Below are 27,679 nucleotides of genomic sequence, written 5' to 3' on the forward strand. Positions count from 1 at the left end.
ACCAACTCTTGAAGAAGGACGCAAAGTTTGTTTGGAGCGCCGAATGCCAGCAAGCTTTCACCGACATTAAGCGCATTCTGCAGTCGGACCTGCTTCTCGCCCACTACGACCCTTCGCTCGAGATTATCGTGGCGGGTGATGCATCCAAAACCGGCATAGGGGCGGTCATCATGCATCGTTTCCCAGATGGACGAATCAAGGCAATTGCTCATGCTTCCAAGACGCTGTCGTCGGCAGAGCAAAACTACGGGCAAATTGAAAAAGAGGCGCTCGCTCTGGTCTTTGCTGTCACCAAGTTCCACCGCATGCTGTTGGGACGAAGGTTCAAGCTGCAGACTGACCATCAGCCACTCGTGAAAGTCTTCGGGTCGAAGAAAGGCATTCCCATTCACACGGCCAACCGGCTGAAGCGATGGGCGCTCACACTGCTCGGGTACGATTTCGACATCGAGTTCGTATCGACCAACAATTTCGGGTACGCGGATGTACTATCGCGGCTCATCAGTAACCACGAACGCCCAGAGGAAGAATTCGTGGTAGCAAGCCTCAACGTTGAGCCTGATCTTCAATGCGTTCTGGACAGTAACCTCGAGCAGTTGCCAATCACGTTCCAAATGGTCAAGCAAGCCACGTCGGAGGACCCATCGATGCAGCAGCTCGTCCGGTTCATCAAAACTGGGTGGCCGAAAAGCGGAAAATCTATTCACGATTCGGCGCTACAATCGTTCTTCCACCGGCGGGAGTCATTATCAGTAGTTCAAGGCTGCGTGATGATGATGGAACGACTGGTAATTTTGGAGCGCTTCCGGAAAAAGCTGCTGAAGCAACTACACCGAGGTCATCCCGGCATCGAGCGAGTCAAGGCCATCGCTCGGGGTAGTATCTACTGGCCGAACATTGACGACGACATCGGTGAGTACGTTCGCAACTGTTCCAGCTGTGCAAATGCGCAGAAATCTCCACCACAAGCAGAGCCACATCCGTGGCAGAGCGCTGAAGGACCTTGGGAGCGCATTCATGTCGACTACGCTGGACCGACAAATGGGTTCAGTTATCTGGTTGTGGTCGACTCGTTTTCCAAGTGGGCGGAGATTTTCCTGACGAAATCGACAACTGCTTCTACAACGATTGGTTTCCTTCAAGAGGCTTTTGCCAGATTCGGCATACCGAAAGTGATTGTGTCCGACAACGGAACGCAGTTCACCGGCTACGAATTCCGTTCCTTCTGCGAGAACTTGGGCATCATCCACCTGCGCACCGCACCGTTCCATCCCCAGTCGAACGGGCAAGCGGAAAGGTTCGTCGACACGCTCAAGAGGTCACTCCGCAAAATCCAGGAGGGAGAAGGATTACCAGCATCTGCCGCACTCCAAACGTTTCTGCAGGTGTATCGAGCAACTCCATCCGACCTGCTCGAGCAGGGTGTCTATACTCAATTATGAAAATAAAATTCCCTGATATTTCCAGGATTTTTCCAGGTTTTTGAAAATTATTCCAGGTTCAAGAAACATGAACAAATCGACTAAACTAAACATAATTTCAGATTTCTAGAAATTCGTGGAAGCGCGACTTTTTGGGAAATTTCTAGTTCAAACTATAATGACATTTAAGGACAACATCTCACCAGCATTTAGGACGGAAGCACGAGATGATTTCCTAATGGAATCCTGGCGATACTTAAGGAGAATTTTCTGCATAATTTTATGAAAATCTTGTTTAGCAAGGAAAACAACAAGAAATTACACTTTATTTTATAAAAGTTAAGCTTGGCCGTTCCAGCAGATAATCTTCAGAGTGGTTCCTGAGCAAACTTTCTTAAATATTGTCAGAAATTTAAAAAATTGCAGCTAACGCTTTTGAACAAATCCTCCAAGAAAACTTCACGCATAGCGTCAGTTATTGCGCACGAATACCTTCGTCAATTTCGCAAAAGAATCGCTCAAGTATGTATTTTCAGGAATTATAATTTCGCTAGATTCTTCTCCCCAGCGATTTCTCCTTTTATAGAAATTGCTAGCAAAAACGTTAGATATGTTTAGTTTATACATAGGACTTCAGTCAGAAAATCCTTTCAGAGTTTCAAAAGAATTGACTTCAAATAATACTGCCAGTTACACTCGAAAATTTAAAAAATGACATTAATTCAACTAGAGGAATTCTGAATTCTTTCAGAATAGTTGGGTTTCGTGGCCGTGCGGCTAGAGGCGTCAGTCATCTAAGCGTTTCGTCAGCCTCGTAGTGTATTGGTTCGATTCCCGCTCCAGTCGGAGAAAGCTTTTCGTCAAACGGGGAAAAAAAATATACAGAAAAATGTTGTAAATCAATAGTTCTGGTTGTAATAGTTTCACTCTTGTAACAAGTAATTGGCAATTAGAATATACTAATAAGTTGACAACCATGTTCTAAAACTATTGCATAATGTCCATCGAAAATAGTTTCTCTCGAGTTCGTTAAAATATATGGAGCTCATGGGAAAGAGAGTTGAAAATTCTTTCAAACGTTGTTTAGAATAATTTATGAGTTGCTCTAAAAACGTTTCAGAAATGATCAAAAAAAATTTTTAAACTTGTTCCAGAAGTCATCTAGTTTAGAAATAGCAACGAATACGCCAGGAGTTTCAATTGAACAACCATATTCTGCGGGAGTTTCAGGAACTACGATTAAAATATATTTTTAAGTTCCCAACATCTACAGGCGATTGCGAATTTGTTAGGCAAACCTCAATAAATTTTTCTTTACATGGAAATGAACAAAAATAGCTTATACAATTTACAGGGGATACTCAAAATAACTGGGACAGGTAAAATTTTCATTTTTTTAAAAAATGTTCAACTAGCTGTAACTTTTCGAATAGGGCATCAAATATTCCCAAATTTTGACTGTAAGTTCATCAACTACTGTGTATCACTGGTCAAAATTAGAAAAAGATCTGACTATTCTACTCAAAGTTATAAGGCTCTATAAAAAGGTATAATTATTCGATAGCCAACTTTGAGCTGTTATATCTCCGGATTCAATGAACCGAATGCAATGAAATTTTGATCATTTATGACTTATATAATGAGCTATTAAAAACTTTTGACTAAACTTAAAATTCTTTACACGAAAGAAAATTATAACGATTAGATTATTTTTCTAATATACCGTCAAGGCGCCATTCACCGTGGGGGCTCCATTCACCGTGTGCCTTCGAATATTTTTTCATTATTTCCATATTATGATTGAATGATATGACAATTTCCCTTCAATTCCACAAATACAACATTGTATTGGTGAAATTGAAGGGAAATTGTCATATCATTCAATCATAATATGGAAATAATGAAAAAATATTCGAAGGCACACGGTGAATGGAGCCCCCACGGTGAATGGCGCCTTGACGGTAACACCAATTTATCCAAAATTTTATCACAGTTTCAAAATTCGAGATAGTAATTATAGTTCATTTTAATTCCCTCTAATTGACTTGAATATATTTATGTTTCAAAGGCAAGCAACCAAATAGCCGGCATTCAATTGAAAAAGTAATGGGATGCATATGAAAAATAGATAAATTTACTAAAAAAACATAGAATAAATGAAATAGCAATAACTTTTTTTCTTATTAATAATTTCAAATTAAGTCAACAGTTTTTCAAATTTTATTATATAAGTCATAAATGGTAAAAATTTCATTGCATTCGGTTCATTGAATCCGGAGATATAACAGGTCAAAGTTGCCCGGATAAAAAATACAATAGAAAAACATAGGATTCTTATGTAACAGTACCATTGAAAACCATACTCTCACAATAGAATTCAATGTTAAAATAACAGTAGAAAAACAATAAAATCAAATGTTTCTAACAATAGAATCAAATGTGAATGAGCATTTCACATTGAATTGTATAGGTTGTTAAGTATCGTAACAATAGGAAAAAGGACTTTTTTCCATACAAGTTTTTTCGCAAAACAGATGATTCTAATGTAAATGAAATGTTGTTAATGCATATACGGGGAATCAAATATACCGTAGATTTTTATGTATTTGTATTGTTTTGAACTGTTAAATATGCCAAGAACTGTCTATTTTGAACTGTGATCTTACATTAGATTCAATGGTTTGGGGATGGTTTTCTATTGTGAAACAGAAGATTCTTATGTTTTCGAATTGTTCCAAAAAGTGAATTGCATGGTAAACGTATTGTTTTGGGTAGTGATTTTATTTATGGTTCCACATTTGATTCAATTGTTTTGGAATTGTTTTCTATTGTGAAACAGAACATACTGTTTGTACTGTATTTACATTGAATTCAATGGTTTGGGTATCGTTTTCTATTGTGATACCTTGTGTGATACAGAAGATTCTTATGTTTTCGAATTGTTTCAAACAGTGAATTGCACGGTAAACGTATTGTTTTGAGTAGTAATTTTATTACTGATTCCACATTTCATTCAATGGTTTGGGAATTGTTTTCTATTGTGATACACAATATTCTTATGTTTTCATATTGTTCTTTAAGCACTGACTTAATTACACATTAGATTCTATTGTTCTGGAATTGCTTTCAATTGTGATTACGGAACATACTGTTTTGCCCTATCCAAAGGTTTGGGAATTGTTTTCTATTGTGAAACAGAAAATTCTAATGTTTTGGAATAGTTTTATTTTACAAGCGATTATGAACATTTTGGCATGATTTGATCTATTTCTGCTTTTTACTTTTGTTACTGATTGCTTGAGAAAATTCTGAAAAACAGTGAATCTGAACCAAGGGGAATGACATATCCTTTTCTAACCGGAATATCCGCACTTATCCGTTTCTAACCGTCGCTAACCGCGTATAACTTCTGCTCACTTAGCAGCTCGCTTAGCAACGGTTAGCGACGGTTAGAAACGGATAAATGCGGATATTCCGGTTAGAATAGGATATGTCATTCCCCTTGATCTGAACTATCTTTATGCATTTGGACTAGAAGCTTGTATATTTTATGCTACATTCAGGGCTACATTTTAAGAACACAGATCGAACAATTATCTAATATTTGGATCAATCATGTCGTAAATCGAGTAATGTTTTATTGCATTAATGATTGAAGCTTGGGCTTCCATGCCCCACCAGCCAGATAACTGGGTTTAGCAGACTAAGCATTATATGTGGCAACACTATAAGCGGCATGATGGAACCGTGCCTAAGCGCGCTAAGTGTTATTAGACCACTAATGTAGTTGCATTTAGTGGGTGATGAGGTACAAAAGTAACATTACAGCGTGCTTAACCATTATTGTAGCACTAAAAAAACTCGATATACTACAACTTGAACCTATACTTGAACATCATTCGAAGCGTTAAAATGCAAGATATTGCATAGATTAAGTTCGTTAAATGTTGACTTTACACAAGCTTCTATGTTCTTTGAAAAGTTCTTCAAATATTCGAATCGCTCATTTTATTGTTCAATAAACGTCTAATTGCATTAATGATTGAAGCTTGGGCTCCCATGTCCCACCAGCCAGATAACTGGGTTTAACAAACTAAGCATTATATGTGGCAACACTATAAGCGGCATGATGGAACCGTGCCGAAGCGCGCTAAGTGTTATTAGACCACTAATGTAGTTGCATTTAGTGGGTGATGAGGTATAAAAGTAACATTACAGCGTGCTTAACCATTATTGTAGCATTTATGGACATTTGATGAACTGCAGCTTGTGGTATACAGCATACAATATAGAATTTGATTCAAAGGCATGCATGTGTTCCAAGTTTAAAGAGCGAACCTATATTTAAAAACCTTGCAAAGCTACCAAATGCAAAAGATGGTTCTACGGTTCTACTCAGTAATATGTTTCACATTTGATTTCACGAAAAAAAGTTTGATGATGAAACTATTGCAGTCAAATTAAAGGAAGGGAAAATTAGTATTTTTACAATAAGTCCGTTGGCCCTCATGCAGATCTTGCTTAGATCGGCATTCAACAAGCTCTGGGTTGATTGCTTATGCACCGCGCACCGGCTTGACGTCCTTGTCACTGTTGAGAGATGAGAAGGGGTTATTAATAACGAAACGTGGGTTCAAATATAACTTAGAATTTTATGTACAGTGCCGATTCGTTCGTTGGGGGCTCATTAGATGGGCTGCCTCGATGGTTAGATGTTTGCAGATTGGGGCAAAACCCAACTTAAAAGTAGTGTCCGAGGTACTGTCAATGTCAAAATCGAAGGCGCTGTCGCATCGCAGGTCCTGTATACAGAACGTTTGTGCAAGTATATTAAGTCAATAATCAATAATTTTTAAATGCCAGTAGTTTCTCTGTGCGTTGATACATACTTTCTGGGGCGGTCTTTAAATTAGAAAACCATGATGCTCCCTTTATCAAAAGCTCGCAACTTTTTCTTGCTATATTTCCATTTTTTTTCAATATTTTCTTTTAATATTTTTTTTAATACTGGTACAATAAAATTAGCCCTTTTCAAATGTTAGTTTAGAAAACTTTAAAAAAATCTTAAATATAGGTAAAAAGTACTAATTAGATGATTTTATTATATTATGAAAAAGGTCGAACCAACCCTGGGAATTTTTCTGGGAAAGTGTGATTCGCTACCAGCCCTGCCCTGCCAACTCAACTTCTCGCCTCTCGGCTCTCGCAAAAGCGCAAACAAAACACATACAAACCTGTTGAAATGCCGCAACTGTTGAATGATTCAGCACTGCACCACACACTATATTTTCTCCCGTGAGGAAAATGCGGAAAATTCACGCAGCTGAGCGTGAATTTTCCACATTTTCCGCACACAAAACTGCTATTCGGATTTTTTTTATCGCTGACGACCGAGCTGACTACAACAAAACTTGGCTGTCATCGATACACACTGTTTCGGAATTACTCAAAAACCCAAGCAAAAACCCTTTTTTTCAAACGTCCAGACCATTGAAAAACAGTACATTTCAATGTTACTGATACATTCTATTGTAAACTAATGGTTTGAACGCTGAATCCAACAGTAACAAAGAATTCAAATGTTAATCTATTGTTTGGGTATGTAACCATGGAATCTAATGTAAATCTTTTGTAATCATTAAAAAGAATCAAATTTTAAAAATACTGTACAATACATTCACAATAGAAAGCAATGTTAACATAAGAATCTGTGGTTTTTCAATTGTTTTTCCCATAGCTTTAATTGTTCATTTTTATCCGGGTGGCTATCAGATAATTATACCTTTTTCTAGAATCTTAATAACTTCGTGTAGAATGGCCCGATCTTTTCCAAATTTAAGCCACTGATACACAACTAGTTGATGAACTTACAGTCAAAATTTGAGAATATTTGATGCCTTTTTGAAAAAGTTACGGCGGGTTGAACATTTTTTGAAATGTGAAAATTTTACCTGTCCCAGTTATTTTGAGTATCCCCTGTAAGTCACTATGCCAATATTTAGCGCTGCAATAGATTGAAGAATTTAAGATTTGAGAATTCGAAATTCTTACAATAAAAGCATGTCGGCTCAGTTTTCCGAAATAGGTATAACAAAAGAAGATTGCTGTCGAAAAAGTACAAGCTAGTTTCAACGTAAATTGACCCTTAAGGGTAATGAATATCTGATAAATAATATGTAACAAGCGGGTAGTTAATAGCGGCGCGGCCGAAATTTTTATTCGCTTTGAGGCATTTCTAAATGAAAATTTGTATTGAAATGGCAAACACAGAAATTCCCTGATTGTCACCAAAATTCCCTGAGAATTCCAGGATTTTTCCAGGTCGAGTAAAATTCCCTGATAATTCCAGGTTTTCCAGGTTTTTCCAGGTAGTAGACACCCTGTCGAGGGTAAATCACCTTCCGAGATCCTGAATGGCAGACGAATGCGGACTACGTTGGATCTACTCAAGCCTTCTGTTTCAATTCCACATCCACCGGCAGCAGCCGGACCTTCCCGAACGCGACGATTTTCTGCTGGAGCAACTGTTCTTGCGAAGGTTCACAGGAACAACACCAGCTGGAAGTGGCAGTCCGGAGTTGTGATCGAGGCGATTGGGAATGTACACTACAACGTACTTCTCGACGCACCCTCTGGACGAAAGCGACTGATTCGGTCGCACATTGATCAAATCCGAAGCAACGATTCTGGAAAACAAGAAGAAGCGGAAATTGAGCTACCGTTATTTGTTTTGTTGGACGATTTTGGAATCACACCAAATGCAATGCCACCCGTGGAACCGCTAGCACCACTGGTTGCGGAAGATTCGTCGTTCTTGTCAGCACAAGAGCTACCTGACCTTCCTGATGAGCGAAATGAATCCGTCAGCCGACCTGGACCTTCCAGCAGTTCTACACCGTTGGTACCGAGACCAACCAGAACTATCAGGCTTCCACGACATCTTCAAGACTTCGTTCTCTCTTAGGAGGGAGATGTTACCTAACCATAATATTAAGCAGATACCACAACCAGCCATAAATATTATAGCATATTTGAATTTGAATTGTATTTCCTATCAAAGTAGCCATGTGGTTCTGTGGTATCCATAGCAACGGAATTTTCACTCTGTAATTCTGAGTTTGTAATTAGCTTTCAATAAAATCAGACGCTTTGTAAAAGCACGTGTAAAAGTTAATCGCAACAAGTATAAATTTATGCTCCACGTAAGGAGGCACAATCCAACCTGTCAAACTCCATAGAGAAAAAATAGGATGCCGTCCCCTTGTTTTCACGGGTTATTTGACGCTACCTCCTGTCAAAATTCATTCATAAAATCGGCTCGTAAAATGGACTATAGCCTAATCGAAAGAGCTCATTTTTCTGAGTATACCGTGATTTTATTGGATTTCAATACCTTTGTTTTGATGGTTAAATTAACAAAACAGTTTTAATTTTCGTGGATAGAACCCGAACAAAACAATTTTCCCATACAAACTTAAAATGCATTTTAAAAATAGTTCCCGGACTCCAAAATTGTCTGCAATCAAGATAGGCTTGTAATAATTTTCTTGACAGCTTGCACCATGATACGAATACCACCAGTCTGTACCTGATATTGAGTTGTCCAAAAAAAGTCTCACGAAACCTACTGCAAGCCTATCATCCATATACGTGAGAACAAAATATTTTACAGAGTTCTTACAGATAGATTAAGCAGAAGCTTCAGAGAACACAAACATGGCTGCCACAATGGCCGACTGGGTCCCCTACTCACGTTTTCAAGAGCATCAATCTTGAAAACTAGTAAACAAATGCGCTCGATTTGGAATAGCTGCCTCATTTTGCAAGTGAGCAAAGCCAGGATAAACAAGTGTGGCTTGGTTTGATGCTTCATTCGTCAGATTTGTGCCTCTAAAGTTTATATGCAAAGTTGCAATGGGATGTCTTGATGTTTCACCTTAACATGGAAAATCTGAACACAAACCACTATTGTTCGTGCAGTTGAAAATCGGAATTTTTGACACGCGAAAATCGATTTCTCTCCTAAACCGTGTGACGGACGTGCGTCGGGCACAGTGCGCTGGATAGAGGGCCAGGTCCGCTATCCAGCGCACTATGTCCAACAATCAATATGCAACTGGCAATTCGTCCGTGACGCCAGTTTCGTCAAATTTCAACAGCCCCATTCCCCCCGTACATCATTATTGAACGACCACAAGAAGGCGGCGCGTTTCACGCATTTCACTGTCAACAACAACAACCATGTACTACATTCGTTCGTTCAAAATGTCATCCACAACAGGTAGGTATCTTCAATTTTGAAACTTCATTAAAAATATCTATATTAATAGATTTATTTTTAGGATACTGAAACTAATATTCTGCTCGACAACAACGCAGCACCGCGAGACGCGAACGTAGTCACAGGGTCGGCGCGCTACCGGGCAACCGGAGGGGCTATAAGGGCGCTCAAAGATTCAAATGAACTACAGTAAAGCGGTTCGAAATTTACGGTGTATTGTTGTTCTGTGGTCTATCACTGGTTCACGGCACGTACCTTGATGCACTGCAAATCTGCGAGCGCTCGCGACGGGACCTATGTTCCAGCGATGGCTGGCCTCGATGTCGCCCCTCGGCAAGATGGCGGAACAGCTACCGTTGACCTGCGACGTCTAGAACGTACAATGGCGCTTGGAGAATGACCGCAATGGCGGTTTGTGGAGACGGTTCCGGACTATAGGCGCTTCCTTCAAGCGTAGTCGGTCGACGACGGAAAGGCCGCCCTCTGTCAGACCGAGAAGGGAATCTCTCCTTGGAATTTAGGGTCTTTGCCCGAGAGCTTTGTCCTCCTTGGTGGCTATGGCCGAAGTCAGAGGAACAATGGCATTCCTTTGCTGTTAGATTTGGGCACCTTACGGAAGCCTAAATCGTTGCGTGCACTGGCGGTTCTCGTACACGTCAATCGGAAGGCTGGTTTTTAAAGAAACCGAAAAAAAGGTCCTGAATGCTGGTTAACTCTGGCACAATAAATTGTTCCAAACACTCCACTATTACTCAAGCACATCCGATCTACACGCTCGCCTGTTTCTAAGTGGACTATGGCCGCCCACCGACGTTTCTTGGGGAGCGCAAACAGTTGGCGTCCTCTAGAGATACGCAAAGGGGTCCAGGTATCAATATGTCGGCTCCAGAGGCACGCAAAGGGGTAGTGAGTGGAATGGAACCGTTTCTATTCCCCCCCCCCCAAGAAATGTCAAAATCCAAACCACTTCCTTGTACCCACTGCCGCCATTACCGCGCACGGATAAGTGAATAGAGAGACTTAGATCTACCCATACTTTATTGAAAATATTTAGTTTTTTTTTTCCCGGAAACGTATGTCTCCAGGAGTTACACTGGATTCTAAGAATCTGATGAAAGAGACCGGGCTCACACCGAGTCTGGGAGATAGAGGGCTATTATCGATACATTAGGCCAGTAGCGATCAGTGGTTTGACTAGGCATAGCTCGGAGGAACTTTGACCCATAAGAACCGAACTACGTTACGTGTTAGGGGCATTGAATCGATGTCCAGGAGCATGACCGAGTTTGGTACTGGCCACGAATGGGAATACTAGCATTTATTCAGTAAAATTGAGCAGCAAATCTGGCATTGTCTCCAGATCAAGTTGACGTCCAAAATTTTTTTCCAGTTTGAAAAAAAAACTATAAACAAAGCATGGTAACCTAGATGACGAGCTTGATAAATTGTTTGCTTTGATGACGGGGCGAAACAAATCAAGGCGTCGCTTAAAGCGAAATCAGCACAGGCGAATATTGTGGGGGAAAAGTGGAGGAGCGAATGGCGTCATAAAATCGTACTGATTTGTTCCTGACATTTATATCTTGATGTTCAATCTATGCTATGTCCGACGTTAGGTTTCATGTTCAGATTTTGAGAAAATTCAATTGTCGGGTGTGGGGAAACTTCGGGTTTCAACCACGACGACAATACCACATAGGAATTTGGATTGGTCAATTGGGTTTTTAAATTAAGAAAAATGTATCGATTTTTTGATTTTATACGAAAGAGCACCTTTTTCTGAGCCACTATGATTTTTTTGCAGATTTTTAAAACGTTATTTTGGTACTTAAAATTAATTTTAAAGAGATTTTTCAAAATCACCTTTTGACAGCTGGGTAACTGTTTGACAGCTCCACCCAGTACAAAATGCGACGAGGGGTGATTCGACAAATCGCTCCCATACAAATTTCAAATTGATTTTTAAACAGGTTCCCGGGCACAAAAATTCATGTAAATTTGGATTTCGGCTCTGTTTGGCATGCAGATTCAGAATATGGAATTATCTCAACAACGCTAAAGAAGCCAATTGGGTTCTTTAGGGGTATCCAGATTATTTCATAATCAGATTCTCCGCCCAAAAATTAGTCGAAATCCAAAATTTCATAATTTTTGGAGTCCGGGAACTATTTTTAAAATGCATTTAAAGTTTGTATGGGGAATTTTTTTGTTCGGGTCGAACTGTCATTTTAACGATTGAACTGTCATTCTATCCACGAAAATTAAAACTGTTTTGTTAATTTAACCATCAAAACAAAGGTATTGAAATCCAATACAATCACATTATACTCAGAAAAATGAGCTCTTTCGATTAGGCTATAGAAAATAGTAATATTTTATTCCCTAAACAACCCAACTGGGTTTTTAAATTTTTAAAAATGTATTGATTTTTTTATTTAATACGAAAGAGCACCTTTTTCTGAGTCACTGATTTTTTTTTTAGATTTTTAGAACCTTATTTTGGTACCTAAAATCAATTTCAAAACAGATTTTTTGGAATCACCTTTTGACAGCTGGACAACTGTTTGACAGCTCTGCCCAGTACAAACTGCGACGAGGGGTGATTCGACAAATCGCTCCCATACAAACTTCAAATTGATTTTCAAATAGGTTCCCGGCCTCCAAAATTCATTTCGATTCGGATTTCGGCTCAGTTTGACATGCAGATTCAGAATATCGAATTATCTCAACACCGTTAAAGAAGCCAATTAGGGTGGGGTGGGGCAAGATGGGTCGCGGGGCAAGATGGGTCAGTGCCCTTTTCGGGCGCATTACTCATGTTTTGATTATGTTAATAATTTTATTAGATGACCAGCATGAATATACAAAAGCTTGGGGCATTGATTGAAAAATTATTCACTCTCATTGGAAATAAAAAATAAAATGGTTTTTTGCCATTTTTCTTATGCGATACATTCCATATAATCTCCATATAAACGGCCTCGGGGCAAGATGGGTCACCTTTAATTTTGAACGTATTTTTGGAGCACTCAAAAGGTAATTATTTTTTTTACAAGGCTATCTCATAAACGACTTCAACCAAGCGGAATGAACGCTCAAAATTATAACATAAAATTATGATAATTTTTTAGTGAAAACATCGATTTACAAGTCGCCTTAGAACCACTCGAATCGTAAAGTTTTTTATATTCCAAATAAATTTATAAAATGTTTAGTAGTAGCTCTTGTTTACTCAGTATGGATATGGAGCATATATGAATGCGGAACAAATCTTATAGGGTATGTGTGCCATCAGTAATCTTACGCTCCCATATTCATCCTATTCGAAAACAAACGAATACGGCACCGATTGATTCCGATCTTTTTGTTTTCATGCATGCTCACTTCTAACAAAAAATATAAAAACAAAAAACAAAAGAAACAGTGTTTCAATCCTTTGTTTTTCGTAGAATGAAAACGGGATCCACCTGCTGAATAAGGGAACCAATACCCTATTTTGACGTTTTTCGTTGAGGAAATGTGAATTACTTGAAAGGTAACCCATCTTGCCCCGCACTTTTTTCACGGCGCAAAATCGATCACTTTTTAAAACTGCTTGTTTAACATCATATTTTGTATTTAATGAACTTTTTATCGACTTTTAGCATAGCTAACTACCCAAGTAACCACAAGCATTATATCATTGCACGAATTAGACTGAATATCAACCTTTGCAATGCGAAATGCAGTAATTCCACACTTGTCATGCAATAATCCTTTAGATTGGCATTATCAATGTAATGATGCATTGCATTTTTCTTTACATTAGGGTTCATTAAATGGTGATATAAGATACTTCAATAATTCAACACTGCAAAAACTGAACAAATGCAATGCACAAACTAGCAAAGTTTGCTCTAACAATACAATTATAAAAGCTTGACTCTAATGGTAAACAAATTAAATCAAGAAGATTGAACAACTTTACGGTCAACTCAAGCGGTCTTCAACGTTTCTGGTTCGACTCCCGGTCAACTTAATCCCCGGTTGAGCCACCGATCGACGACAGCAAAATCTTTTTAAAGATGACCTTTTCTCTTTTCTGTAGGCTGCTATCACATGCCAATAATGATGGAAACCACAATTAGCATATGAGCAGTATGCGAAGCGAAGGGTGTTTTAATCGTGCTTTTAATTTTCTTATATTGATTAAATATCTTCGAAAATGCATTATGTATTTATCAGTAATTTATCAGATTGTGATAAATTACTGTATTCTATTACATATGAAATAGTCTTTTTGCCCTCTACTGCAATGATTGAGACAGAAGAACAGATCCCTTTAAGTTAATGAAATATCTGTTGTTATCACTGCAGCAGAAACGGTCCAAGGCACCAGCGCGTATGGAACTCATCTAGCGGTCTTCAACACTTCTGGTTCGACTCCCGACCCGGCGACAAAAAATAATGGTCAAAACATTCACGTGGGCATCAGTACCGTCGATAACGAAACCGGTGCTAAAAATAGATTTTTGTTTTGGTGTTTCTAGTTGCACGTATCAAGCATGTGCAAATGCAAATGTACAGCACATGCATTTATGTTACTTTAGCAATGGCTGTCAGCGTGCTGCAATATGTGGCACTAATTGGATTTTAGTGGGGCCCTTTTCGACTTTAATATTACTTTAATGAGGTGTTTAAAGTAATGCAGCATTATATTCACAATTTTAATTATCAATATATGGCAAAATTGGTGCACTTATATACGGCTTCGTGGTTACTTGGGTAGTATATTAAAGAGTAGCGGACGAATACAAACCAATACGATTTGTATTTACAAAGTTATGGTGATCCATCCTTAGGTGACCCATTTTGCCCCGCCCCACCCTACATGAAAACTACACTTGGCCAAAACACAACGGAAAACCCAATTGGCTTCTTTAGCGGTATTGAGATTATTTCATATTCTGAATCTGCATGCCAAACTGACCCGAAATCCAAATTTTCATGAATTTTGATGCCCGAGAACCTATTTCAAAATCAATTTGAAGTTTGTATGCGAGCGATTTGAAGAATCACCCCTCGTTGGATTTTGTACTGGGCGCTGTCAAACAGTAGCCCAGCTGTCAAATGGTGATTTGAAAAAATCTCTTCGAAATTGATTTTAAGAATCAAAATAAGGTTCTAAAAATCTGAAAAAAATCGTAGTGGTTCAGAAAAAGGTACTCTTTCGTTTAGAAATATAAAATCATTCTGGAGCTCGATTTGAATAGGTCGTATGTGCTTTTGTCGATATAAAATTCGATTAGTTTATTTTAGTCATTGTAGCAATATGGCAGATATTTTGCAAACTTTTAATGATGGAACAGAAAACCTGTGTTGTGAGGATTCTGCTGTATGTATCAACTTTGCTCAATTTCAACGGTTTTCGCTATAATAAGCGAATCCAACCGATCGAATTTTTAATCGACAAAAGCACATACGACCTATTCAAATCGAGCTCCAGCATTGATCTTTTCTTAATTTAAAAACCCAATTGATTCATTTTGAGTTTTTCCACTTATGATCAGGTTTCGAAATGATTTACTCCAATGTGCACCGTGGGTGCTCAGGACTGAAAGCAAGCAATAGGGCACCGCACTGTTTTGATTTTGTATGGGATTTTGACGTTTCGTGGCCTTGTTGTTTACAAAATGTCTGTAAGAGTGAAAGAGAAGGAGATAATTTCATGCACTGCCCTATTGTTTTCTCGCTACCATCCTCCTATGTTGTATAACAAAATCTGCTGTTTTCGCCTGGATTAAGAGATAGAAGGCGAAAAGCTGTTGGAAATGACAGAAAATTTAATACGATTTTCGGGCACTTCCATTTCGCCTTGAAAGTCTGCAGATCATGATTCTTAGTCTGATAGGCCTTTTCATATGACAGATCCGTGCATGCATTTGTTTACAAAGCTTGAACAACAGCTGCTAACAAGAACGTGTCATCTTCATAGAAGACCTGTCAAACGCCCGAACAATCAGCTGATTTAAGACGTCAAATGAAAAGGCCCATTAACCGCAATCCAAGTCTATTAAAGTTAGTTATAGTTAGTCGTTACTTTACTAGAACCACTAGAACGCATGGAAACGCCCCTTGAAATCGATCGGCAACAAAGTTATAAGTTCATTCAGTTCACTCACCAAAAATAAAATCAAGCATAACTTTTCAATCCGACGTAACTCGAGAATGTTAACAAATCCGGGTTAACTGCTGCATGCATGATTCATAAAGCAAATTGAAGAACCCATATCACTGTTTGATGATTTATTGCTTAATTTGTTTAACTAAGTATATTGTTCAAAACGACGTATCTAACTATTTTGATGTTTACAACTTTACTGATAGATACACCGTTTTGATATATGAGAAAACCAAACGACGTATCTAGCCAAAATCAAAAGTAACAGATACACCAAACTGGCACCATACAAAAGCGACGTATCTGGCATGACGTATCTCGAACCAACCCGGTGTATGTGTATTTTTGTCAAAATTCATTGTGAAAATGATATGGAATGAGTAGGTTTTGTTTCTTACCTAGTGCGTGCTATATCTTTGGTGATGTTAAGCACGAAAAAACTTATGAAAAGTCTTTTAAAAAAAAACTATTTTAGTGAAATGGTCGTCAACATTGACCATGAATTTACTCAGATCAGTGAAAAACTTAGATACGTCGATTTGAAAAATTATGCTTGAAATCGCGTAAACGTTAAAATTCGATTAGTCGCGCAGATTAGTCATTGTTGTGATTTTCCGCAGTTCGGAGAATTTTTCAAAATAGTTTCCACCGCTGATTGCTGATTCCAGAATTACGGAAAACGATGGCCTCCAACCTACCGGAAGTACCCGCATCGTTGAAAGCAATCGGACACTACCTGAAGACGGCCCAGGAGCATGACAGCCGCGATCCGATCGTCAGCTACTGGTGTCGACTGTACGCCCTACAGCTGGGAATGAAAATCAATAGTCAGGGAGCGGAGGAACGGAAGTTTTTGATTTACGTTATGGATTGGCTGGAGACGACAAAGAAAGCTAATGCTGATAACGATTGTATCTTGCACGAAGTGGCCGCGCAAGCCTATCTGGAAAACTACGCGCTGAGGTTGTTTTTGTACGCGGACAAGCAGGATCGGGCGGGTAATTTCGGGAAGAATGTTGTGAAGGCTTTCTATACGGCTGGGATGCTGTACGATGTGATGCAAACATTCGGAGAGCTGACGGAAGAAGTTACCCAGAATAGGAAGTACGCGAAGTGGAAGGCGTCCTACATACATAACTGTTTGAAGAATGGAGAAACTCCGGTTCCTGGCCCGATGAAGACCGACGAGGATACCGAGCTGGACAATGAACTGGCCGGGCTGGGACCGGGACCTTCCGGACGAAGTGATGAGCCGATGGCTGGTCCGAGTAATACTCAACCGCAGGCACCCTATCCGACGATGGGATTCCAAAGTTGGCCACAACCAGGACAAGGAGGAGAACAACCACCGGCACAGATTCCATCCGGTCCGCCTTCTGGGCCGACCAATTTCGTTACCAACGATCCTTTCAGCAATGTGAAAGCACCAACGCCACCAAGTGAACCGGAGAAACCACCGGGAGGATTCCAGCCATACACGGGCCCAGCGGCGACCAGTGATGTTCCGGAACCGGTTGTGAATGTCGCCACCGGAGTGCAGTTGACGTCGGATCAGTTGACTAAAGCCCAGAAGTATTGCAAATGGGCAGGAAGTGCACTTAACTACGAGGACGTTAAGACGGCAATCGATAATCTGCAGAAGGCGCTACGATTGCTGCAAACTGGTCAAGATAGTTAAGGATATTGAGTTTTTTGATTGACGCATATAGCAGATTCTCGTCATTCGCCGTTATTATAAATGTTAGTATTTAGGAATGCAAGAATGTTCATACGCAACGCTTTTTGGGCTTTCAATAAAGATTATTTACTCACCTGAGTTTCCTTTGCTAGCGATCGTACAACCAGTGGGGGCTGCGGCCGTTTTTCTACTGGAACAGGTGTTGTCGGGGTTTTGTGAGGATCTTTCGCTGGTTTGGCTGGAGATTTCTGTACTACTCTCGCCGGAGTTCTGGGTAATGACGTTGTGTCCGAAAGTGACGAGGCATCTTCGTGTTCAATGGTGTAATTGACAATTTCAACCATGGTGGTCGAGGTTCGCCCTTCTTTCTCAGTCTTGATGGTTTGGACGGGAAGCGAAGTAGTGGGCTTCACCTTGGGGCTTGTTTTCGGCGAGAGCAGTACAAGTTTGAATTCTTTCGTGGGTATTTGGTCTTCTGGTTCGACCGGATCGTTGATGGGCCTTTTTCTAGTAGCCATTCGCTTGGCCTCCTTTACTTGGTTCACCTGCTCGGTCAATTGCCGGGTTTTGTCCATACGCTGGAGACATAGATTCGAGCAGAAAATTTCGTTGTCTGTATCTTCTTCTGTGCCATCGTAGCTAATAGCTTTGCCACAATAGTTGCAGTTCCTCTCTTCCAATTCTTCGATTTCCAAGTAGCTGCCTCCCAACTGTTGATCGTCCGCTTCCTGGTGTTCATTTTCTTCGCTCACCTCATTAATTCCGCCATCGTAATCTGCAGGATCAAGTGTATTGTCGTCCCATTGGCTTTCATCAACGGCATAAACTTGATATGATTCACCTGTGAAAATATAGACAATAATATGTGATGATGATAGCAGTAATTTGTAATTTTGTAATTTATTTATTAACACTACGATACCCTGTTGGCAGTGATACCTTATTTCAGGTCAAGGAAAGGCACATACAAAATTGATTTTACTTAAGGAGTATGATTTTCGGAGAATGATTCCTGAGGATGATGTAATCTGTGACAAATAAATGACAGTAGTGCTGAATTCCCTCGTCCTCTTTCCTGCTATGAAAAATATCCTCACCTTGATTCTGAACCACCTCTGTGGGCTCGTCCGGAAATTGATCCTTCTTTATGAAGAGTGACTTCAACTTCATCGGAATCTCCGTACACTGGGACACTATATGGGATCTCATCCGTGTCAAATTCCTCACCGTGGTCCACTTGCAGAATATGCAAGTCCTCTTGTTGTCCACCGCTCGAAACAATCCGTGAATGTCCTTTTTATTCTCCGCCACATACACCGAGTTCCGCTCCTTTTCGATTGTGGCCTTCTGGATGGCGGCAATTTCCTCCCGCACCGCTGCCGGAGCATTCTGACACTGATCGACAATGTGCTTCACCATTCGAGTTGCATTCATCACCGTGGTCCAGTCGCAGTGCAGACACCTGTACTGATTTTCCGCCGTTTGAACAAACTCCTTCCGAACCGGATGCTGATCTTTCCGTTTGAGTTTGCTGGTGCTGTTGCTAGCGTTCGCCCTTCTGCCCCCACCGCTGCCCGGCAAACATTCTCCATCACTGCTGCGCTCCGGTGAGGATTTGATCAGATTTTGCCACACAATCCGTTCCGGTTGTTCCATCGCGAGTGCGCGCGGTCAAGATGGACTTATCCACCGATGAACCGAATTCACCGCGGTTCGAGAATTTTGACACTAGAGCGGGGCCATTCCCAATCAGAATCGTTAAATTCTGATTGGAACGGCCCCGCTCTAGTGTCAAAATTCTCGGACCGCGATGAATTCGGTTCATCGGTGGATAAGTCCATTGAAAAGAATCTGCGTGAAACTGAAATATTTCAGTAAAAATTTGTATGCATTCGACACCGCAAACGAAACGATGCTCTGATGGCAAAGTGAACCGAACCGAAAACAAAACAAGCTCACAGTCACGTCACAGCGCAGCTGCTTCATCAGCTTTTTGATGGTAATGAACCCTAATGAACCTTTTTAGATGATTTCAAGCCGAGAGCTGCGGTCAAATCATTTCAATGGACTTATCCACCGATGAACCGAATTCACCGCGGTTCGAGAATTTTGACACTAGAGCGGGGCCATTCCCAATCAGAATCGTTAAATTCTGATTGGAACGGCCCCGCTCTAGTGTCAAAATTCTCGGACCGCGATGAATTCGGTTCATCGGTGGATAAGTCCATGTTTATGCAACGAGGGGTGTACGAATGAAATTTTAATTTTGTGAAATTCCTAAAATTAAAATTTTTGAGTAATTAAGGATTGAGCCTGTTTTTTTTTTTTATTTTATTTTATTCAGGATTTTAGTAGACGTTTGATTACTGCAACATAATTACGTTTCATTTAGCGAACAAAATTCGATAACTCCAACGTATGACAGGCGTCAAATCCCATCAATGACATGAAATAAACTTGAGCTTCATTCGACTGTTGGGATACCTTGTTTAAAATGCATTATAATTACGATTAATGCTGGACCCGCCGGAGCAGCACACTAATTTTATATGACATCCCTATTCCCACCCAATAGGATTGTTTGCAGCCCAACATCAATTGGGTTCCCCCATTGACAATGCATTTGGGTTCCCTAAACATTAGTACAAGATGAAGGAATCGAAAACGTGACGTTTTCGCACCCTGGTGAATTTTTATCTTGCAAGGACGACCGGCCCTGGCCAAAAGAGTGTTCATCCCGTTCGTCTTCGCGGTTCATTCTCCCGAAACGTCAAGTTTACGCGCTCAAAACATCCTCACTGCGAAGTGGAGGCGTGAAAGTGACCGTCGCTTGAATTTTTGTGTCGCAACTAAATCGCAATTTTTAAGTAGTTAAAGTGCGCGGAAAAGTGCCAAATCTTACGCCAACATGAAGTGCCAGATTCCGGAAATATCGTGGCATAATCGCGATCCGGTTCTGAGTGTGGACATTCAACCGCAGACGGGTGGCGATAAAGGGGACTTTTACCGTTTGGCTTCGGGTGGAACCGACTCCCATGTTTTGGTAATTTTGGTGGATTTTTACCTGGAAAATGGAGATTTAATTGACGAGTGGGTCGTTTCTGTGGTTTGTAGATTTGGTACATGACTCAGAGTGCCGAATGCGGGACGATTTCGTTGGATGTGGTGGCAGACTTGGCTCGTCATCAGCGAGCGGTCAACGCAGTTCGGTGGTCGCCGAATGGAGAACTGCTGGCGTCCGGAGATGACGAGAGCGTCATTTTCATCTGGAAGCAGAAAAGCGACACCGAGGTGGTCAATATTTTAGGTAAGTCATAAGTTGTTGGTTTATGAAAATATTGCTGATAATTGTGATTCATTTGCAGATACAACCAACGATCAGGATAAGGAAATTTGGTTGACTATGAAAATTCTCCGGGGACACATGGAGGATGTGTACGATTTGTCCTGGTCGCCGAACTCAATGTTCCTAATCAGCGGGTCGGTCGACAACACGGCAATGGTGTGGGACATCAACAAGGGGAAATCGATGCACATCTACTCCGATCACAAGGGATTTGTGCAAGGGGTTGCATGGGATCCCAAGAACCAATACTTGGCTACGCTTAGCACAGATCGGTACTTCCGCGTGTTTGATCTACACACTAAGAAGGTTTTGACCAGAAATAACAAATGTGTGCTTCCGGTTGCGAAGGATTCTCCTCTGCATGGCAAAACCGTTCGACTGTACCACGACGATACTTTACAGACGTTTTTCCGGCGTTTGAGCTTCAGTCCGGATGGAAACCTGATAGTTACGCCATCCGGAGTGGCGGAGATTGAAGGCGTTCCGAAGCCTTTGAATACGACTTACATTTATACGAGAAATTCATTGAAGCAGTAAGTATCAAATCAAGTTGATATATTGTTACCGTGATCATCAATCATATCTAAAATGCTTCTACACATCTTTTTATCAATTTTAATACACATAATTCAAAATTCTAGGCCTGCCATCACTTTGCCCTCGCCGGATCAATACACGGTCGCTGTTCGCTTTTGCCCTCAGTACTTTAAACTCCGCCCCCATCCGGAGAACAAGCCGCCAATCATCCCCTTACCATATCGGATGATTTTCGCCGTGGCAACCAAGAGTTCCGTGTACCTGTACGACACCCAGCAGAAAACTCCCTTCGCGTTGATATCGAACATCCACTACACCCGGCTGACGGACATTTCCTGGTCCGGGGATGGAAAGATCCTGATCGTTTCCTCGACGGATGGATTTTGTTCGATGATTTCCTTTAACGAGGGTGAACTGGGAGAGATTCATGTGATGGAAGTGGATGAAGCGGCCGGCGTGGAAAAGGAGAAAACTCCAACGAAGAAGGCGACTTCGAACCGAAAGAAGTCGAAAGACGGAAAGGATGACGAGAAGAAGGAAGTTAAGAAGATGGAAACGGTTCCGGAGGAAGGTAAGAAAGACGATAGCGGTAAGAACATGAAACCTGAAGCGAAGCAAGCAGAAGAATCGAAGAAAGAAGAAAAAGTCGCTCAACCGATTGCCTTCAGAAGAAAACCCAAGGAATCTGAAGCAGAAGCACCGAAAAAAGAAGAAAAAGTTGCACAACCGATTGCTTTTAGAAGAAAACCGAAAGAACCTGAAGAAAAAGACGAGTCAAAGCCAGAATCAAAGGATGCAATCAAACCAACGCCTATTGAGATTCGACGTAAACCTCGCGAAGAAGCACAGCCTGCTCAGCCGATTGCTATCAAACGAAAACCGAAGGACACTCCAGAAGACGCCAAGAATGAGCCGGAAATCCAGACTGACGAATCAAGGAAACGTCCGCGCTCAAACAGTTCGGAAAAAGAACAGCCATCGATTGAATCGAATCCCGTTGCCGTGCGCTTGGTCTCGCTGGAGTCCACGGATCCCAAAGCAGGCGTCGTAATTAAGGAAATCCCTCCCTCTAACACCACCCCAGTAGACGAGAAGATCATCCAGCCGGCCAAGGAGATCATCATCGAAACGGAAAAGATCATCAGCAGTGACGAGAAATTCGACAGTCCATCGAGGAAAAATCGTCCCGTCACTCCGATCGCCGTGCGGCGCCATCCTCGCACTCCGGACGTAACTCCCTCCTCTTCGGAGACCGATCGTGATGCCACTCCCAAAACCGGCAACAAAAATGCGGCCACTCCGATTGCCGTTCGTCGGCAGCCGCGCAATTTGACCACCTCCGGTGACAAATCGTCCGAGTCTTCCAGCAAACCGAAACCAACCTTCGAAGAGGACGCCGTCGACACGTGGCCAATCGATCAACCGAAACCGGTCGCCAAGACGGCGTCGGCGACAACGTCGGTCGAGCACAGTTCCCTTGGAATCAGCGAACAAACGGAGGACTTCAAACTGGTCATCTCGGATGACGAGGATCCCTCGACGGTGGATGCCAAGAAGCAAACCGATGACGCTGGCAGCAGTGCTGCCGAAAACAGCGATTCCGACAATAAGGACAAGAATCAATTGACTCCGGTGGCGTCGGCCACCACGCCGAAAACGCCTCGAAGGGTTGAGTTCCGGACATTGTCGACACCCAAGTCGAAGAAGAAGCTGTTGTAGAGAGTGGTGGACGCTCTACGACACAGCAGTTTATTTTCGCATTTTTGTGCTGATTGTTTAAGGTTAGTTTTTTAGGGCATAATATAATCGTTCGTATGGAAAACTTCGGGCGGTTAATGCATCCGAAAGCCATGTAAAAAATGCATATCGTGCCTTAACTTGAAGTTAAGAAGAACTTAAATGCGTTAAGAACTTAAATCAACTTAGATGCCTTAACCTCTTACCCGCTTTGAATTGCCTTACTCTTTGAAATGAAAATGTTAATGCTTGATACTTTATGGGCTACACTACGGGAATTCAGGGTGGTAATGCGCATACTTTACTTACAAATTTATATATAACAGTGTAACAGCGAGGGCATTATCGGGACCGTATCTAAGCTTAAGCCGGGGCCCGTAGCGTAGTGGCTACACGCTTGCTTCATAAGCAGATGGTCATGGGTTCGATCCCAGCCCCGGCAATTTCGTCAGTTGCTCTTTCCCCCTGAGAGCAGCTGACACTGACCCTTTCTGAGCCAATGGCTCAAATGAACCCGGATACTTGGACATCGGCGAACGGCAACCCATAATGGACTCCCAATCGGACTGGAAACAGGAATAGCCACACATCTGTTGGAATTCACTGAGCACAAAGGTCCACAAAGCGGTCCAGTGGAACCGACTATGGACCGGGAGGAACTTTCGGTTAGCGTAACGGCGGAGAACACGGGAGCAACACAAAGTAGGTCTGCTCGTCGCGGCGGTCGGTTTATTTATCAAACAATAATGTACAAAACAATAACAATACATACATTAAGCAGGGTCGGCGCAGGACATTGATGATAAACATCGCACAACATATATTAGGCTGGCCCAAATATTTCAACACTCCTCCTCGATGTTGGTCATCACAATCACAAAGTTCCACAAAGTTAACAATTACACAAAGTCTTCAAAGTTCACATTGGACAACACAGCCTACACAAAGTTCCTCCTCCTGCACCGAACACTTCTGCTTCGTCAAGTATCACACAAAGTCCTATCACAAAGCCACAAAGTTCCACTTAGTATCGGAGTCCCTCGTCAAAACAGTCATAAAATTCTTCTGGAATCTCCTCCTCAATGGGACGCCCAGCTGTATTCTTCCGGCGGTTGCCGATCTCCGCTCCTCCAGCTATCTTCAGGGCATACAGCTCACCACTAAGCTCCGCGACGGCTTCTACTCTTCCGCTAGCATTCACAATCTGGCACCTGGAATCCACGAAGTTAACTTTCAGTCCCTTCCGTGCCAGTTTCCGGACCGACAGCAATCCGCAGTCCAGCTCCGGAACGTAGAGTACATTCTTCACCAGGACTTCGTTCATGTTTCCGTCTCCATCGACGCACTTCAGGAAGCCTTCTCCAACACCGGCGGAACTCAACACCGAGCCGTCCGCCAAGTTCACTTTTACCTTCACGCTCTCGTCAATCTTCACGAAGAAATTGCGGTCACTGGTCATGTGGCTCGAGCAGCCACTATCCACGTACCAGCTGTTCCGTTTCCGGTCACCTCCCACGCCGAAACAAATTCCAGGGTTCTTCTTCGCCACCGTCTTCCTCACTTCCGGATCTTTTCTTCCACTTTCACCAAGCATTGGGCACTCCCTCCGGAAGTGGCCTGGTTTCCGGCAGTTGTAGCAGACTCGCTGTCTAGGTTTTCTGCTTCCGTTGCTCCTGCTTCGCACATTCAGCGCCCGGTCGTGGCGCTCCTCGGACACTTCTTGCCGCTTCTCCACCCGTCGGTGGTACTCGTCCATCAGCCGCTGCTTCACGAATTCCAGCGACTGGTCGGCGTCCGGACGGCTCTCCAAGGCCGTCACCAGTCCGTTGTAGGATTCCGGCAGACTCCGGTACACCATCGCCACTTGTAGCGAATCTTCGATTTTCTGCCCCGCACAAGAAAGCCGATCGAATAACTCCTCGATCGCGAACAGGTGCTCCTCCATGTCCGCACCTTCTTCGTAGTTTAGACTACACAGCTTCTTCAGAAGCGACACTCGCGACGTCACCGTAGCCTTTTCGTGGTACTTCTTTAAACGTTCCCACACTTCCGCCGCTGATTTCAAGTCTTTCACTAGCGGCAACTGATTATCTTCCACATTCAGAATGATCATGGCTTTCGCCTTTTGATCCTCTTTCGACCACGCCGCAGTCACTGGCGCTGGCTTCGCTTCCGAAACCGCATGCCACAGGTCGAAAGTAATCAGCAGCATCTGAATTTTCACCTTCCACGTCTGGTAATTTTTATTATCCAGACGGGAAATAAAAACTTTTTCAGCCATCTCGAAATTGTTCGTTTTCTGTTGGCGCACACTGTACGCACGAAGGCACAACCAACAACACTCGAAAACGTACCCGCCGTATCAACACACACGAAGGCGGTACACCGGCAGAGTCTCTTCGCTATCGAACACCACGGCTACGGCAACAGTTCGTTCGATTCGCGGGTCAAAATGGCACAATCTCACAAAGTATTCTTCTCGGCTGCGGGACAAAATGGTGCACTAGGAGCCACCGGCACTTTCTAACTCGTTCTGGGCGCCGCTCCAACCAAACGGGAAATATTTCTGCCGACCACTTTTTCCACACAAAGTCTGTCCCGGTCACTGTCAGCTGTTCTTCCACACAGCAGCTGTTGGAACACAAGCCGAGTCGAGTAATTAATTTCACTCCCCCACCGACCGGCACCACAGAGAAGTAATCATCCGCGGGATGATTTTTCACTTCGCGACTGTCCGAGCACTTTTCCGGTTCTTCACCACACTGGGCCCATAACCTGTTGGAATTCACTGAGCACAAAGGTCCACAAAGCGGTCCAGTGGAACCGACTATGGACCGGGAGGAACTTTCGGTTAGCGTAACGGCGGAGAACACGGGAGCAACACAAAGTAGGTCTGCTCGTCGCGGCGGTCGGTTTATTTATCAAACAATAATGTACAAAACAATAACAATACATACATTAAGCAGGGTCGGCGCAGGACATTGATGATAAACATCGCACAACATAACATTCAACATCCTTGTGCTCATCATTCTACCATGATAGGGTGGTTGGTGGTGGTGCTGGTGGATTCTGGGGAGGGGGCCTGGCCCCCAAGGCCCGCCCTGTAGCTACGACAATGCCAACTACATAATGATATCCGTCGCTTATGTAGTAAATATGTAAATATTGAAAGTGAAACCTTGGAACATTTGCTTTGTAGTTGTGAGGCGCAGAATAAAGATTCTCGGTAGTGGGTAAACCATTCATTTCATTTATTTAGTATAACATCTGTTCCAACGATAGCTAAGGGGTTGGTCTTCACCGGAAGGAATTTCAAATGCGCTGAATGATTAACGCGTAGGTAGTTAAATTAAACGAAACACTTTATTCAAAAACTTTACATTTTTCGTCTCCGCGACGACTTTACACCGCGAAGCTTCCTAGTGGACTGTTGCATGTTCATTCATGCCTGTCGATCACTTGCTTATTCCGTTTTGAATGGACTGTACGTTTTCTATTCTCCACACTACCTCGTGAGCTTTCATTCTAGGCGCGCAAAATGTCTACACAGAAAAGTTCCTACCTATCACTGCGTTATATTCTACAGGGCGCCCAAATGTATATCTTTCCGTAATAGTTCATGACGTCATACAATATTCCTTTTTCTTTCGTAACTCATTCATTTCGCGTAAACAACATCAAATTCAAGATAAAACTGAATCAACAATAGGGTAACGGTTGAATTTTGGACCCCTAGAGGACATTGGTTTGAATTTAATTCAAAATCAAACAGATTCAGAGATTCATACACATAATGATGATGTTAGTACACACTCATTCCCAAACTCGATGTTCGGTACTTTTTTTAGCGGATAAGTTCGTCAAAACTACAAAATTTCTGAACACTCGGTGCTTTTCTCGAGCCTGTACTGAACATTGCATCAGAAACTACTGGCGACTGCTATTTTTCAAGATCATATGCTGTGTACGGTGAAAATAATTGCTGATATGTTCAGCACATCTATGTTCTCCCCTGTACTCAAAAAGTTCGGTAAACATGGTTACTGATCAGTCAGCAATCTTGAACTTTTCACTGAATGGTCGTCATTTTATTACCGTACGATTGTTAATCATGGCAGAGCTGTCAAACTGTTACAACGCACGCCATGTTATTCTATTCTGTGTGCAGTGAAATTAAAAATTCGAAGTTTTAAGCAGATAAAGTATAATTTTACGGCTGCGAAAAACAAAATTGGAAGGAATTATCGAGTGCATATAATAGTGTGATGTAAGCACAAAGAATATTAGTGTAAGTACTTTGATTTTCATGTTTCTTTTTCCTTATAGAAATGCGCATCGGTAAACGAAAATATCGTGTACTTTTTCTTCTGGCGACGTCACCATCCGGACTCAGATACACCACCAAGAATGAGTTTTTATAAACAAACAGTGTAATTTTATTGTATTATAATAAAGGGCTGGTTTTAGCATAATAATTATCAAAAACATGCTCTGATTGCTTGAAACTCGTCGAAAA

General features: G+C 41.9%; 4 protein-coding genes across 4 annotated transcripts; 3 read left to right on the top strand and 1 right to left on the bottom strand.

Moving 5' to 3' along the window:
* Positions 1–170: 170 nt before the first annotated feature.
* On the top strand, positions 171–1,442 carry LOC134286921 (uncharacterized protein K02A2.6-like). Its single transcript, XM_062848618.1, has one exon. The coding sequence runs from the start codon at positions 171–173 to the stop codon at positions 1,440–1,442; it is 1,272 nt and encodes a 423-aa protein (XP_062704602.1).
* Positions 1,443–16,419: 14,977 nt separating this feature from the next.
* Positions 16,420–17,678, top strand: LOC109410015 (vacuolar protein sorting-associated protein VTA1 homolog). Its single transcript, XM_019683555.3, has one exon. The coding sequence runs from the start codon at positions 16,545–16,547 to the stop codon at positions 17,538–17,540; it is 996 nt and encodes a 331-aa protein (XP_019539100.1). The 5' UTR covers positions 16,420–16,544; the 3' UTR covers positions 17,541–17,678.
* Positions 16,505–19,275, bottom strand: LOC115265144 (uncharacterized). The gene is made up of 2 exons (XM_029869394.2): positions 18,638–19,275; positions 16,505–18,381 (listed from the first exon to the last, which is right to left on the bottom strand). Exons 1-2 carry the CDS (start codon positions 19,194–19,196, stop codon positions 17,663–17,665), a joined length of 1,278 nt encoding a protein of 425 aa, XP_029725254.1. The 5' UTR covers positions 19,197–19,275; the 3' UTR covers positions 16,505–17,662.
* A 1,011-nt stretch (positions 19,276–20,286) lies between these two features.
* On the top strand, positions 20,287–23,238 carry LOC109419666 (chromatin assembly factor 1 subunit B). The gene is made up of 4 exons (XM_019693899.3): positions 20,287–20,583; positions 20,655–20,847; positions 20,906–21,419; positions 21,528–23,238. Exons 1-4 carry the CDS (start codon positions 20,449–20,451, stop codon positions 23,140–23,142), a joined length of 2,457 nt encoding a protein of 818 aa, XP_019549444.2. The 5' UTR covers positions 20,287–20,448; the 3' UTR covers positions 23,143–23,238.
* Positions 23,239–27,679: the final 4,441 nt, after the last annotated feature.

This window comes from Aedes albopictus, chromosome 2 (assembly GCF_035046485.1).
Source record: "Aedes albopictus strain Foshan chromosome 2, AalbF5, whole genome shotgun sequence".
NCBI classification, from domain to species: Eukaryota; Metazoa; Arthropoda; class Insecta; order Diptera; family Culicidae; genus Aedes; species Aedes albopictus.